This window comes from Fundulus heteroclitus, chromosome 3, assembly GCF_011125445.2.
Source record: "Fundulus heteroclitus isolate FHET01 chromosome 3, MU-UCD_Fhet_4.1, whole genome shotgun sequence".
NCBI lineage: Eukaryota > Metazoa > Chordata > Actinopteri > Cyprinodontiformes > Fundulidae > Fundulus > Fundulus heteroclitus.
The window spans coordinates 43,083,051-43,099,388 of NC_046363.1; the positions used below are offsets into that span (position 1 = coordinate 43,083,051).

General features: G+C 36.5%; 1 protein-coding gene across 1 annotated transcript in view; it reads left to right on the forward strand.

The window, feature by feature from the left end:
- The window catches only part of phf1 (PHD finger protein 1), a 31,689-nt gene extending 29,353 nt beyond the window's left edge, over positions 1–2,336 (forward strand). Inside the window, exon 15 of the mRNA XM_036135449.1 lies at positions 1,423–2,336. Within this exon, the coding sequence (XP_035991342.1) occupies positions 1,423–1,813 (391 nt within the window). The 3' untranslated portion in view covers positions 1,814–2,336. The remainder of the gene's footprint in view (positions 1–1,422) is intronic.
- The last annotated feature ends 14,002 nt before the right edge of the window (positions 2,337–16,338 follow it).

The window sequence follows — 16,338 nt, forward strand, 5'->3', positions numbered from 1 at the left end:
ATGTTTTTTCCTTTGGTTTAAACATAAACATAAGAACAAAGAGAAGTGAGACAGAAAAAGGTTGATCTTCAAATTCAAATGAAATGAAAAATAATGGAGCTGACTGTCATGTGTTTAAAGCCACATGGATGAAACAGTTTTTTTTAAAAACCTTTGAGATTATGTAAGTGGTGCTTTAGAAAAAGTAGTCAGCCAAGAAATTACTCAAAGTTAAAAAAGTTTTCTGTAAGAAAGAAAAATAATTGGACAGACAAATATATAAGGTTATGTGCAAATTAGGTTATGTTAAAGACAAAAGAAACACTTTTCTAAATCATTGTCTCAACATTAAACTTGAAAGAAATGCTTACAGCAGTTAATTTACATGCAGTATGTTGGAACAGTGCAAAGTACTTCCAATGACCATATCTACTGTTTACTGTACGTTCATCTGACCTCCAAGTGGCTCAATGAGCTCAGTAGATAGAAAATAACAGTAAATAACAAAACTTGTGTACAAATAAGAAGTCTAACTATAACATAATCTCCAGGATTTTGTCTCTCTGGTCCATCTTTGGTTAAAACAAGTCTGTTTTTTACACATGAAGTAGCCAGAAGTTTTATACAAGTACAAGTGGTGATACTTGAATAAATGCAGATCCACCAGGTTCTGCAAAAAGCTTTTTCCCTGCTGCCATCAGACTGTTAAACTGTTAAACTGCAGTTGAACTGCCAAATTACAACCCACAAACTCTGCACAACATTTGCATTTTTTGCACATTTTTGCATCATTGCAGCTCATATAGAATTAAAAATGCTATTGGACTCCTAGTCTTAAAATTGCACAAACAAATGCATTCATGCACAAATGCCCTTGCACTATCCAATCTGTACTTAAATGATGTCTCTTTTTTGTTACATTTCAACTGTTTGTATACTGTATATTTAAAATCTACTGTTTACTTCTAAATCTCTGCCGCACCTAAAACTGTAATTTAACTTCTACTGCGATTTACAAAAGCTGTACGAAACTAAATTTCGTTCTGTACGCACTTTGTGCATACCGAATGACAAATAAAGTTGTCTAAGTCTCGAAGTCTAAGTCTAAGTCTAATAATATGACTCAAGTAAAAGTAAAAAATACAGTGCAGTAAAATTATTCCTAAAAGTACCTTCTGTTCAAAAAAATCACTCAAGTAAATGTAACTGAGTAAATGTAACTAGTTACTACCCACATCTGGCTGTCATGCCTGAAAAGTAGTAAAAAAGTCTGAAGAAAGCCTGCAGCATAATTAATCAAGGCCAATTTAAAAGATTATAACAGAATCTTACTTCTTGGAAGTAAAAAAAAAAATATGAATGGGTGATTTAAGACTTTTGCACATTGCTGTAGTTGTAAAAGCTGCGTATTGCTCACATGCTTGCCTCTGTCTCCATTCGCAGCATGGAGGACACCTGCAGGTTACCGCCAACATGCCTCCCATACCCTTTCAACTCCAGCGGAAACCCTCACCTCCATCACCTCCACCAGCACCACCACAGCCACCAACACAACCACCAGCACAACCACCAGCACCAGCCGGGTCAGAAGCAGCTGGAGCCCGTCCTGCTGTGCGACGTTCCTCCCTATCAGAGCAGCATGGGCGGCGTGGGCGGGGCAGGGGGCGGGGCAGGGAGCGGGGCGGGAATGGGCGCGGGTCTGGGAGGGGGCGACGGGACGGTGGCCAGGAGCTGGGCGGGAGGAGGGGAGGCTGTGAGGATCTTGGCGAGACGCGTCACTCCAGATGGGAAGGTGCAGTACCTGGTGGAGTGGGACAACGTGGGTCTGTACTGAGGCTGAGCGGGACGACGGCAGACGCCGACTGTCACAGGACCCTTCTGTGTTCCATATGTGGCGGTGTGTAAAGAACGAAGAAAAAACCCGAAACATGGTACGGATGGAGGTTTTCTTTCGCAGCATCAGCTCAGTTTCGACATCATCCTAACCTCAGTACTTGGTGTTCCTCTTTGCTAGTGTTCCTCTGATATTTGTACTGTTAACTTTGGAATATGCCTTTGCATTTATCATGTTTTACAGTGATGATGGACACTACTACGTCAACCTCCAGATAAATAATCAGTGTTTCACCCTTATTAGGAAAACAGTTCTAAGGGTTTATATTATGTATATACTCTGCTGCAGGTATACAAAGTAGTAGAAGAACACCTTCTGTTTCTTTTGTATTTTACAGTTTTTAATTTATAATTTACCTGAGAAATGTTTATTTTCCTGCTTCATCATAGGTAACCTTGATCCCAAATGGGGAAAATATTGGGACTGTGTGAAAATACCTACAAATAAAACAAAAGAAAGTGATTCTTTCTGTAAGTGGGACTTTTATTATATTTTCTTTATTGTGACCCCGACACGTTTAGGAAAGCTAAAACTTCACTTTGAGTACACTGTCACGGTTGTCACAGTTCTTGGTTTTGGTTTGTAGTTTGATTCCCGGTATCTTACATTCAGACTGGTTTTCTTGTTTCTCTGTTGCTCTCTCTCGCCCCCTGTTGCCACTAGCTCTCTCTCCCCAGTTTCTCTCCAGCTCCTCCACACCTGTGACCAATAGGGCTTGGGCGTCATGACGTATTACTTTGTGTGGCTGCCATATTGAATGCCTCCGCCACCGCTACTCAGACTACTGCCTATGACTACCGCGTACTGTACTCCCTCTCTCAGCCGTGTTTTAATTTGATTAATTTTACCTTAACTTGATTTCAACCATGGTAAACCGTTGCTGTGCTGTTGTGGGCTGTAACAGCGCAACACATGATCGCCATGGGAAAAACATAGAAAATGGGTTAACTTTCCACCGCTTTCCTGCCTGGAGGCGCAACCACGGAGTCGTCGGCTCGCTTGGATCGCGGCTTTAAGACTACCGATCATAACTTTCCACAGTATCCCGATGTCAATGAGAGTGTGTTCCCTGCATTTTCATTCTGGTAAGTTAAAGATGCACGGTTTTATGTTATAGCCTACATTGTTTCTTTCCTTCAACCGCGACACCACATACATGCACATAAATACTAAAACGGCAGCGGGAAAAGGCTCAAATACGTGACAAACCCGGAGGGTTTAGGGAGGTTTGGCAGTTAACGTTACAAACTACACCTTTGAAACACATAGCAACTAGTTTTATGATTAGTATGGCTGGATTGAGTTATCTGAGAAACTGCTCGTTCATGCGTTTGTTTAAAAAGGGAAATGTATCGATAGTAGAAACAATGATCAGCAGCGCTGCTATTGGCTGTTCAGCATGGCCAAAGAACGCCCACAGTTTTTCTCTCAAGCAGAACACGAGCTTTTAATGGAAGGTTATGCCGAATTTGAGTCATTAATTAAAACAACAGGGAACACCTCAAAGTCTGTTAAAGCCAGGAGAGAGGGCTGGCAAAAAGCAGCAGACAAATTAATGCGTAAATACTGTCCGTGGTAGATGTTTCTATCACTTTCTACAGAATGAATTTTTGCTTTTTAATAATTTAATATTTTCATATCAGAGCCTCCACGGGACCCACTAGAACATGGGGACAAGTAAAAGTGAAATACAAGAATATTCTACAAAATGGTTGCCTTTAATTATTATATTTTATTTTAAAAAAAAAACCACTTGTTGGCAACAGATCCAATATCGGTGTCATTCCTTAGGAAGTAAAGGACGCGTGCCAACTGGTAATTTTAACAAAAAATTCATTATCTCTAAAAAAATCAAGTTCTTCCTTTTCCAAGTCATACACAGTTTACACGGTAAAACTGTATTGCTCCGTGTCTAGATAATCCATCCATAGTTTTTTTTCTAATACAATATACGGCTCGACAGGAAGCAAGCCTTTCAAAGTAAAACTAAACTTCACAATAAAATGGCCTGCACAAATCTTTTTACTGAATATGATATAAATAAAAAGCAAACCATCATACAAATAACTTAAATAGTTTCTATTTATGGCTCTAACAGCACCTTTTTCCTCTTTAAAAGCCACTGTTAAATGATGTGTTTGTCTGTTTATAACAGCCACCAAGAATCTCTACAATTACACTGTCGCACACACACTCCTCCGCTTATAAAGCATACATGAAATAAATTTGCGCACGTTGCTATGACAACAAGTCCAGGATGAGTTTCGAAGAACCAAACGATCCAAGATCATGCCAAATCGTCAACAATCAAATCCAGCTAACTGAGTTAGCAACGTACGAAGAAGGGACCCCTGGTATTCCGAATGTGTCAAACTCACTGAGCTATATAATATAGCTCAGTGGTCAAACTGACCTGCGCAACACCAAACTGACCTGCGTGCTCATGGGCGCCTGACGTAAACATGACGTATTTCTGCGTTGGCGAGTGGCATAAATATGCTCCCGATACAACCTTTCTGTTTGAAAAAAATAAAAGAGCTGAAAATTGTTACTTACTCAGTAACAGTTGGACCGTAATTGGTCCATTCTGGACAAACTCTCCCACACTTTAATTGAAGCCCCCTCTATCGCCACTGTGCAGAAAAGAATGATTAGACTTAGACTTAGACAACTTTATTGGCATTTTGTATGTACAGAGTGCATACAGAACGAAACTTCATTGCATACAGCATATGACAGTGGGTTGCAGGTGGAATAGGCAGCATTACAATATTATGCAATACAGAGATCCCTCTATGTATGCTCCAACCTCGGGGAAAGCCACAGGAGAAGATAAGGTGCTGTACTGTTGAAAAGAATCATACTGAAAAATGTTTTGAACTGAGGTGAACAGCAAAACATCCAATTCTTTTATTTTATTTATTTATTACCTTTAGATTTACTGCAGTAGTGATATAAATACAATACAAATATTTCTCACAGTGGGATGTTTCCCTCTGAATAATTGCACACAAATTAACCTTGGATTTATTTTTATGAATTAATGGGGGCCATCCGAGTATTAAATCCTTAAGTAATTCCAGAGACTCTCAGCCGGATTAAGGTCTGGACTTTAACTAGGCCACTCTAGGACATTTGACTGTTTCTCTTTAAGGTGTTGCTTTAGTGGTGTGTTTAATGTCCTGCTTAACGTTGACTTCCAACCTAGTCCCACATCTCTGTAAAACTCAACCAGGTCAAGAATTTCTTTAAATATTGCAACATCAGTAGTTCCATTTGGAGAAGTTTCCCAGTCCGAGCCACTGAAAAAACCTCCTCACAGCATTATTCTGCCACCACCATGCTTTGATGTGACTGTGCTGCTCTCAGCATTAGTTTTTAAAGTGATCTGATCAGAGATCACCAAACTTTAGGTTTGGCTTTCATATTTCATATTTGTGATTGAGAATGTTTTGCAGGCCTGAAATGGAGGAATCTGGTTGTTGTTGACAAAGCTGTACGTCACCACTCCCGTCATTTTATGAAGAGCTGCTAATCAATCATTTCTTTACAGCATCACTATTCCAGATCAGCAGTGTTCAGAAACAGGTTGAAAAACATGCTATTGATGACATAAAACTAATAGTTTCACCTAAACTCACCTAAATAGGAAATAAATAAATAGGAATTTGGAAAAGGAAAGTGTTTTTCCTCTTTGACTAATGAGTGAAAAAGAAACCAATATATTCATATGGTAAAAACATGCTGTATCTACACCTCCGCTGTAAAAAGTTGTGTTTGAAAGCAGTGAGTGTGTTCCTCCAGTGAAGTTACAGTACCACAATTCTGGGTCTTAAAGTCGGGTCACATCGAACCCAAGGAGCTTGTGAGCCTAAAAACTCAAAACCATCACACTGATGAAAACTTCTTGGTATACTTCCAACAATCCCCGCTATTGTTCTTGAAAATTAAAATCAAAGCCAACCGTGAACAGCCTTGTAAATTATTCAGACGGGAATAATGAACTGCCAAGTTTGTCCTGAAGGAGGGTTTAGCTACTTTGTGTGTGGCTAAGAATTTACGGCTGCTGCCAGCAGGAGAAGACAGATGTTCATCCTGTGTTTGTGCCAGCTCTCCAGACGAATGCATGGGCCAAATCCTGAAAACTCAGACAAATAACATTTCTGTTGGCGTTTCTGAGATGCATCACTGCAGAAATGTTGCTGGTTTTTCTGCTGTCTTTTCAATGTGGAAACATGTAGCTCCTCTGAAAGCTCAGGGGTTGCTGTGAAACTTTCTTGAATTTTGCCAAAAAAAACTAAAGATATGATAAAATAATAACTTTTGTCAAGATACATTTTTCATGACGACATTTTTTTTTTGGAGTGAACAAATAATAATTGGCTTGATTGATGATTTGTCCAGGATTTACATTCAGAGCTGCACTGTGTGGCAGATTTATTTGCACCTCTGTAACTAAACCAAACCCAAAGGTTGTCATTTTGACCTAATTTGTCAGGTTGAAAGGAAACGGAGCCCTCAAAACCGTGGATTTTAGGATATTAAAAATGCAAAAATCACTTACTGACTTTTTTTAAACCTACAATAAACTAAATATGCAATACTATGATATAATAAGCGAAGTAGTCCGATTGCGGAGGATATATAAATCCCATAAAAATGGTAAATGGGCTGAAATTATATAGTTCTTTTCCAGAAATACTGACCACTCAAAGCGCTTCGTACTATAGCCACATTTAGCCAATCGCTCTCACTAACGTGCACACATTCATACATCAATACACAGATCGATAGGCAACTTGAGATTAAGTGCCTTGCTCAGGAGCACATCCACATATAATAGGGGGAAGCTGGAATTGAACCCACAACCTTCTGATTGCAAGACAACTACTCTACACATTTTGCAAAAATGTTTAACACAATGCATTATTAAAAAGGCTTACAATTTTTTGGGGCTGAAATGTTGTGAAATCTTGATACTAGATGGTGTTCGTTCTTTTTCATAACACTTGCCGTATTTAGCCAAGTTGAAGGAGTGCCCAAGCCTGTCTTCGAGTAAAAGTTGCTGCATGTTTGGGGTCCTACTTACAAGTAAATTAAAACAGGCTAACAGAGAGATTGTTAGAAGAAACAAAACTTTCAGTTGTATCTAAAATGTTTAATTTTAAGAAGATTTCAATTTGTCTGCAAATATCTTGGCCTAATTTTTGTATACCGGTTTTGGTATATCTCATAGGTATATTATATATTTAATGAAGATTAAACACATCAGTGGCAGAGTACTTACTCTCCCTATCTGCTGGAATTCCATATTTACATATTTACAGTATTTAACTCCTTAAAAGTGAACTGTGCCTGCAATGACTGAGCTTCACCACTAGATGGAGTCCACGCTTCAACATCCGGACCTCAGACAGCCACTTCCTTGTGCTGCATTCACGTGTCTCTGAGAAATTATGATGTTCCAATGATGGAAATTAAGATCTTATTTGAGCTTATTTTATGTTTATGAGAACCCAAACCTGGAACAAAGAAATTATAGCAAGTTTACAAGATAAATGAGTTTAATGTAGCGTGTTTGTCTTTAATGACTTTAGTGTGAAGTTTATGGTAAGGTTTTCAATTAAAACTGAGCCATCTCCTACAGATCAATATAACAGCGCTCAAAATGTAATAGGTTGAACATTAAACAAACAGTATTTTCTCTTTACATTCTAACAAGGCTAGACTGACTGTTACCTCATCTAGGGTTCTTTTTTTATCTATCTATCTATCTATCTATCTATCTATCTATCTATCTATCTATCTATCTATCTATCTATCTATCTATCTATCTATCTATCTATCTATCTATCTATCTATCTATCTATCTATCTATCTATCTATCTATCTATCTATCTATCTGTATATACACTCACCGGCCAGCCGCTCTATTAGGTACACCTTGTTAGTACTGGGGTGGACCATTCAACAAGGTAATGGAAACATTCCTCAGAGAGTTTGGTCCACCTTGATGTGAAAGTATCACACAGATGCTGCAGATTTGTCAGCTGCAATTTCCAAAATGCGAATCTCCCGTTCCACCACATCCCAAAGGTGCTCTGTTAGATTGAGATCTGGTCACTGTGGAAGCCATTTGAGGACAGTGAACTTACTGTCATGTATAATAAACCAGTGTGAGATGAGTTGTGCTTCATGACTTGGCACGTTACCTTGCTGGAAGTAGCCATCAGAAGATGGTACACTGTGTTCATAAAGGGACGGACATGGTCAGCAACAATACTCAGGTGAGCTGTGGTGTTGACACGATGCTCAATTGGTACTAAGGTGCCCAAAGTAGGCCAAGACAATCAGACCCGGCTGCTGAAACACATTACAGGGGAGCATTCTATTTTTTTCAGGAGGGCACACTTTTTCAAAAAACATTTTATATGCTTGAGGCGGAACAGTGGCTCTGTGACTACTTCTACAGTGCTGAAAAAGAAATCCAAAAATCTAAAAAAACGAACAAACAAAAACCAATAGTGTTGTCAGTGTTGCCAAATTTGGCAATATTTCACTCAATTAGGCTTCTTTTGAACACATTGAGCTGGAACAGAAATAGCTTATGGGCAGGTTGTAAAAAATTGGGAAGCTTTTCACAACATTTGTTGGTTTTTAGAAAGAATTACTAACAAAATATATCAAAATAGTTGTCAACGTCTGGCAGAAAACTAAAACCATTTTAATAAAATGCCATCTCCTTGAACTCATTTTACTGGTCAATCTATTTTTGAAATGAGTCAAATCTGTCCAATCTGACATCATCAATGAATAATAGTTAAAATGAATAATATTGATCAATAGTTATAAAAAAAGAAAAGAATAATGGTTAATCAAGTGTCACTGTGAAATTGTATTGGTCAATGTAAACACACCAAGAGGGGTTGAGTTCTACTTATCAACTTAAAAATATTTCATGGCCGTGTGAAAGAGGAATGTTTGATTGAGTCCTGTAAGAGGAATTAGTTTTGAATTGATTTATTTCAGACACACGAGTATACAATAAATCACAATGTATGTCCTTGTAACATAAATTAAGAAAACTGTCTAAAAAAAAGGATGTATTGGCAGAAGCAATAAGCTTATAATGCCCACCCTACAAAACAACTCATGATTAACAACTCATGTTGGGAAGTTATTGATACGTTTTTTTTTTACAAGTTGATATATCATGATTGTTAAAGTGATCCTGTGTGTTATTTGGTTGTCTGATTGTATATTTTGTGCGAAGCCTGTACATGCAAAGTTCTTTTTCTTTGCTTCAGCACAGTTGTGTGCTAATGGCATGTTCTGATGTGTTTAATAGTTCTGTGCTTTTAACATGAGAGAGTTGAAATTTGGGCTTGATTTATTCTTTTAAGTTGGGCAGGTTTTATGCTGGAAACTAACAGTGAGACAACCTGTAGCACTGTGTCTGGACTCAAAAGTTCAACATAAGCTACACGCTGATAAACATGAGCGCTGGTGTCAGGCTGAACACTGACTGGCGTAAACATTCATACTAGCAGAGGTTCTGTAATCACAGCAGCTAGGGAGAACAAGGATCAGAGCAAAGCAGAGTTCCCTTCTGCCTTCAAGTAACCCAAATTTCTTCAGTTTTTCTGCTTGGTTCTGCTCCTTGTGCTCCTAGCTGAAGGCTACGAACGTCTGACCCAGCGATCCGCCCCTCTCACGCAGTGATTGGCTAGCATTTTGCCTTCAGTCATTGAATTGATTGGTTTAATTGGATGATTGACAAATCAAAGTTAGTACTAATAGAACGATGGCCACTCCAAGGTATAAAAAAAAGAAAAAAGAAAAAAGACAGCTTCCAGTCCAGGGTGGCACGGCTGGGTCAGCGGGCGAGCACGGCCCCCCAATGCACGCCCATGCCGCCGGGTCTGAAGACAATATCCCCCACACCATTACACCAGCAGCCTGAATCGTTGATACAAGGCAGGATGTATCCATGCATTAATGTTGTTGATGCCAAATTCTGACCCTACAATCCGAATGTTGTAGCAGGCAACATTTTCCTGATTTTCTATTGTCCAATTTTGGTGAGCCTGTGTGAATTGTGGCCTCAGTTTCCTGTTCTTAGCTGACAGGAGTGGCACCCGGTGTGGTCTTCTGCTGCTGTAGCCTATCCGCCTTAAGGTTCGACGTGTTGTATGTTCAGAGATGCTCTTCTGCATACCTTGGTTGTAAGGAGTGGTTATTTGAGTTACTGTTGCCTTTCTATCAGCTCAAACCAGTCTGGCCATTCTCCTCTGACCTCTGGCATCAACGAGGCATTTGCACCCACAGAACCGCCGCTCACTGGATATTCTCTCTTTTTTGAACCATTCTCTATTCTTTCTTAAGTAAAGTCTTAATAACAGCTACTTAAAAAGCTTGTGGTACATATCAATTTACTAAGGATAGATTAATCATGTCTAAAATAGGGGCATTAATCAAAGGGAACACCTCCTTAAACAACTTGGTTGGGATTTGGTCTAACATACAAGTAGAAGTTTTAGATTAAGCTAAAACTTTAGATACTTTAGGAAGCTCTACTGCTTCTAACTAGTTCAAACACCACACAGGTTCTAAAGATTACTCCAACGCTGCCTCACTTACTGAGGACAAGGTAATCATGTTTGGGAGGATGCCAAATTATTTTATTTTTAATGGAATCAATTTTATTTATGAATCCCATAAAGTCATTACTGCTAAGAGCTAAGGGAATGGAAGGATCAACGGAGCTATGACTCTGGGTAAGTTTGGCAATTGTACTAAAGAGAAATCTAGGATTATTTCATTCTCCTCTATTAATGATGAAAAATATCCTGCTCTAACTCTGTGAAGGGTCTTTTTATACAACAGTAGACTGCTTTTCCAGATTAGGTAGGATTCCTCTAGATATGTAGAGTTCCAATTTCCTAATGTTGTGCTTTAAAGAATGTAGCTCTGAATTAAACCAGAGATCCAGTTTCCTGTGAATAATCACCTTCTTTTTTTAAGCGAGCTACATTGTCTAATGCAAAACGCAACAAGGAAGTAACACCATCAACAAAGGCATCAATTTCTGAATGGGAAGAAACTACATTGTTGCTATCTGCTGGGCATTTCTGTTATACTGAGGAAATTAAAAGGGGGTAAGACTCTTATTAATGTTGTATCTAAAGTTTGATACAACATTATCTGATAAAGATCTACTATAGTGAAACCTTCCTTTGGGGGTGGATAACTCAGTTAAATTGAACTCAAAGGTACCACAGAAAATGGTCACATATAACAAGGTTGTGAGGAAATACTGTTAATTCTTCGCAATCAATGCCATATGTCAGCACAAGATCCAAAGTATGAAGGCAAGAGTGCATCGGTTTATTAAAATTTTGACCAGGAAAAAAAAAAAAAAAAAAAAAAAAAAAAAAAAAAAAAAAAAAAAATATATATATATATATATATATATATATATATATATATAAACTGCTCTCTCACCCACCTTTCATACTCCTGAGCGGGATGGGCGGCTCTCCATTTCTCAAGCTCGGGTCCCCAGCTGTGAAAGTTTGTTTACAAATATAGAATATATTTTATTGAAATATTATAAGTGAGTTTTATTTATTGCTGATTGTTGTTCCATTGATATCTGTTGCTTGAGAAGATGTAGCCATTGTGATGTATTGATTTTCTTTCTTTTTTTCCAGTCTGGCAGTATTGTTTTCTTGGCGACTGTTAGGGCTTCAAGCAGTAGTTTTTGGGTTTGTTCTGAACGTATTTTCAATTCTTCAAGATTACCAATTAGTCAGATGGAAGGGGATAGTTTTATGTTGTGGCCAGACTTTTGAGACAGTTTGATGATTATTTCTTTCCATAAGTTTTGTATTGATGGACAGAGCCAGAATGCATGGAGGTGGTCATCTGATGTGTTAAGTGTACAGTGGATGCAAATGTCTGATTCTGTGAGTCTCACGGCGAGCATCCTGTGCTCTGTGAGGTGTATTCCATGCATTATTTTATATTGTAATAACTGTATATTGGGCTTGTTGTTCATAGTGAAAATATTATGTCAGACACTGTTCCAAAGTTTATTATCTGTATGGATATTAAGGTATTTTTCCAATTTATTAATCAGAATTTGATTGTTGGTTGAATATATTAGTTTATATAATTTTGAGACTGTTTTTTGTTAATTTTGTGATTTATTGATGCTATCTAATAGTGATGGCTGGTATTGATGTCTACTTTTGTTTTGATGGATTGTTTTAATTGATTATATCGAAGAAATTGTTTCCTGTCAATGTTGTATTTATCAATAAGCTGTTGAAATGTTAGGAAGTAATGCTGTGTCATGGCCTTTTCTTTCCATTTGATTCCAGATAGGAATGATAAATATAGTTTTTCATTTTACTGATCTTCCACCAAGCTGTCAGAGTTGCTGTGATTTCTGGATTTATAAAACAGCTGAGATGTCTAACTGTGTTGCTAATGAATGGTAAATCTTTTATTAATATGTCTTTGCAGTCAGATTGTTTGATGTTCAGTGATAGGTTCAGTGTGTCCATTTGATTAGGTATTGTAATTTGTTAGCTAAGTAGTAGTGGTGGAAATTTGGTGCTTCTAGAATATTTGACTGTTGTAGTGTTGTTAATTGGTATTGGTAAAGGTATTTTATTTTTGCAGTAAAATTATGTTATAATTGTGCCCAGAGTGGTGAAAAAGGCTGCTGTTGGTCTAGTATGGATCATAGTAAATGACTAGTTAAGTTTAGGTGATATCATCATCTTAATGGTGTTAATGCATCCTGGAATTGAAAGGGGGTATTGTCATCAATCGTCGTAAATCATCTTTTATGTTTTTCAGTAGAGGGGTAAAATTCGGGTGGAGCAACTTGGGGAAGAATTGTAAGCCTAAGTATGTAATCTGGCCAGTAGATGGTGGTAGGTAAGGGGTCTGTGATGTGTGAAAATTGGTGTCTCGATTTATTGTTAATCTGGTAGATTTGTTCAAGTGTATTGTATAGACTGAAATTTTTAAATATGTATTAATGACTTGGATCAGTTCTTTAACTGATTTTTTTTTTTAGGAACAGTAGTACATTATCTGCATATAAACAAATTTTGCGTATTATATTATTGGTATGAATGCCTTCAATAGTAATGTTTTGAAGGATTGCTGTTGTTAATGGTTCAATGAAAAGTGCAAATAATGAAGGTGATAGTGAGCGGCCTTGTCTAGTATCTTTGATAATGGTCTTCAACTATTTTATTTTGTCCTTTTGTTTTTTTTGTGTGTACATAGTTCTTTAGCTTAGCTTCTTTTTTTATCTTAATTTCGCTTAGTAGTTTAGTTAAGCTTCACTAGCATAGTAGAGGGGATTTGTTGATTGAAACAGTGTTAATTCATATAAACAGCATTCTATATTGATGTTCTCTGGATGTTCATTTTATTTCTGTTAATAAATTCTTGAACTTGAAGAGAAGTTGTCACTTACTTATTGTATATGTGTACAGAGTTTGGTGTTAAAAGAATGCCAGTGCTCGAATCAGCCTTTCAACTATTGTCTTAATATCAGCTGTTAGGGCTGATATTCACCAGACAATACTTAAGGGACCGAAAGTTATTTATTAAACAGTAAATAACTTAAAATAGTGTGTAATGGCACAACACCAGCGACAGCCCCAAAACACCACTGCTCTAAAGGAGATCTGCATGGAAGATTGGGCCAAAACATCACCTACAATTTGTCCTGGTGAAGACTTACAGGAAACGTTCAACCCCTTTGATTGCCAACAAAGGTTATGCTACAAAGTATTAAGTTGAACTTATGTTATTAGCCTAATACTTATTTTCCACCAAAATTTACAAATAAATTCTTTGAAAAGCCTACAATGTGATTTCCTGGATTTCTTTCTCCTTTTGTCCTTCATAGTTGAAGTGTACGTGTGATAAAATTACACACCTCTCATCTTTCCAAGTAGTAACCTGCTGATTTGGCTTTGTTGTAGTTATAACACCAAACCTGGTATCCAAGTTATGTAACTTTTGGTACATTTAATATTGTTGCCCACTGAGCATCTAAAGTATAATGTGTTTTGAATCAGAGATCAACAAGTTTAACCTTTCTCCTACTCAAACCAGTCATATAAATTACTTTTTATACTCACATGGAACACCTTCAGTAAGAAAGCAACACTTTGTAAATGTTAGAAACTGTAAAGATTAATCAGTTTTACATATAGTTCAACTTTTATGTTTGCTGTTAATTGGTGGCTATCTTGTCTGCTAAAATTAAATTAAATATATATATATATATATATCTGTGTTGCCCTGTGACAGACTGGCGACCTGTCCAGGTGAACCCCGCCTCTCGCCCAGTGAACGCTGGAGATAGGCACCAGCAACCCCCGCGACCCCATGAGGGATTAAGCGGTTTGGAAAATGGATGGATGGATGTGTATATATATATATATATATATATATATATATATATATATATATATATATATATATATATATATATATATATATATATATATGAAACAGATTTCATGTTAAGATGGCGAAAGAAATGACCAATGAGTGTAGGCAGAAGCGTGACCTTGTTACATCAATGCTTGCAGTCACCAAATTTCAGGATTTACATTTTAATTAAACTAATTTAAATGAGGAGAAAAATAACAAATATAATGAAAGGGAGATTAGAAAAAATTAACACATAGTTCAGTTTGGGATGGATCCAGTCTCACAGTCAATGATGGTGATCAAACCTCACTTTATATTTGTTTACCACCTATTTTTTTCTACAGGTTTCCTTAATGTCATACAAAAGGCACTTTTAACATGCCTCATTATGCTCATTCCTCACTTTTACCACTCCCATAGATGTAGTGTTTTTTTTAAATATCTGTTTAGACCTTTACTGTTTTATACATATGTTGACCTTTAAGTCCAAGGTTTGTTTCTTTAACTTCAAACTTGGGAGTGGTAGTAGATTACTGGATGCTTTGCAAAACAGATATGTACATATTTGTGCTAAATCTTGAAATTTTGAGTTATGCAATTTAGTGAATATTTTATTTTTTAGGTTACCTTTATTTTTAACCATTTACTTTGTAATTACTTTCTAATTTCCTATGAAAAACAACAGGTTTATTGTTAGTTTTCTTTGTATTTTCCTGTATTTCTGCACCTTATGTCAAATAGGGAACTGTCAGGGAGGAATATAACTTGTATGGAGTTTACACTTGCAGTGGAAATGCAAATATTTGACATGAGAAAAGTTTATTTGTTGTCAATCACTATAATCAAAAGTCAGGTGAGAATCAATGGCAGTTAGTCTGTTTAACTAGCAAATATATTAAGGATATGAAGAGTGTGAATGCTTGACACTTTAAATATAATAAACTGCCAGATATTGCAAGATGTCCTTATGATTAAATTTTTGTACACAGTGGTATTGCATTAACAATTATAAATACAAGGAATTGTGAAGCTCTGCTGTAATCTAACAGGGTATTTAGAAATATATTTAAAAAAAATATAATTTTGGACTTGTCACAGCCTTTATTTGTCATCTAATTGGATAAACACATACAAAAATTATGACTTTTCATATATTCATATTACTTAATATGTACATATATAATTAACTTTTATGTGGGTAAACTTCTGTGAAATATTTTTAACCTTCTTGCTAACTTCTTTTATTAAATTGACATTCCTCCATAATTCTTATCTTTTTAAAACATTTTTCTAGTTATTATTGTTAATATTATTATTATTATTAGTAGTAGTAGTAGTAGTAGTGGTAAAAGTAGTATTCATTAATCCTCCATAATATCAGTTATTTAGGCATTTATGTAATATTTGCTCCTACTTCATGTTATTTTTAGAATTTTGTAATATATATATATATATATATATATATATATATATATATATATATATATATATATATATATATATATATATATATATATAGTTTTAAATCTATAATTCTTAATTATAATCCACAGATAGACTTAGAATAATTGTTTTTATATCTACTTTTTATTATTTTATTTATATTTGTTGTATATTTTTAGCATGTTAGAATTATAAAGTATTCATTTGTTCATTCAAGCTTTTATCGAACTTTTTAGATTAATAATAAGACCATGTAAATGACAGTATCATATTCTACCTACTAGATTCGTCACTGTTGATCATGGGCTAAGTAAATTATATCATAACCTCCTCACGCACGCACGCAAGCACGCACGCACGCACGCACGCACGCGCGCAGGCGCATCTGAAGCAGTGAATTTACACTAACTCAGATATCATCATGTTCGCCAATCTTTTCTGAGGGGCGCGCGCAGAATTGTAAAACGCACGAGTTGGAAATCAGTTATATAGATATTGGGCTGTGCGCGCGTCCACACACAGAAACGCGCACAAACCCACGCGCGTGCACC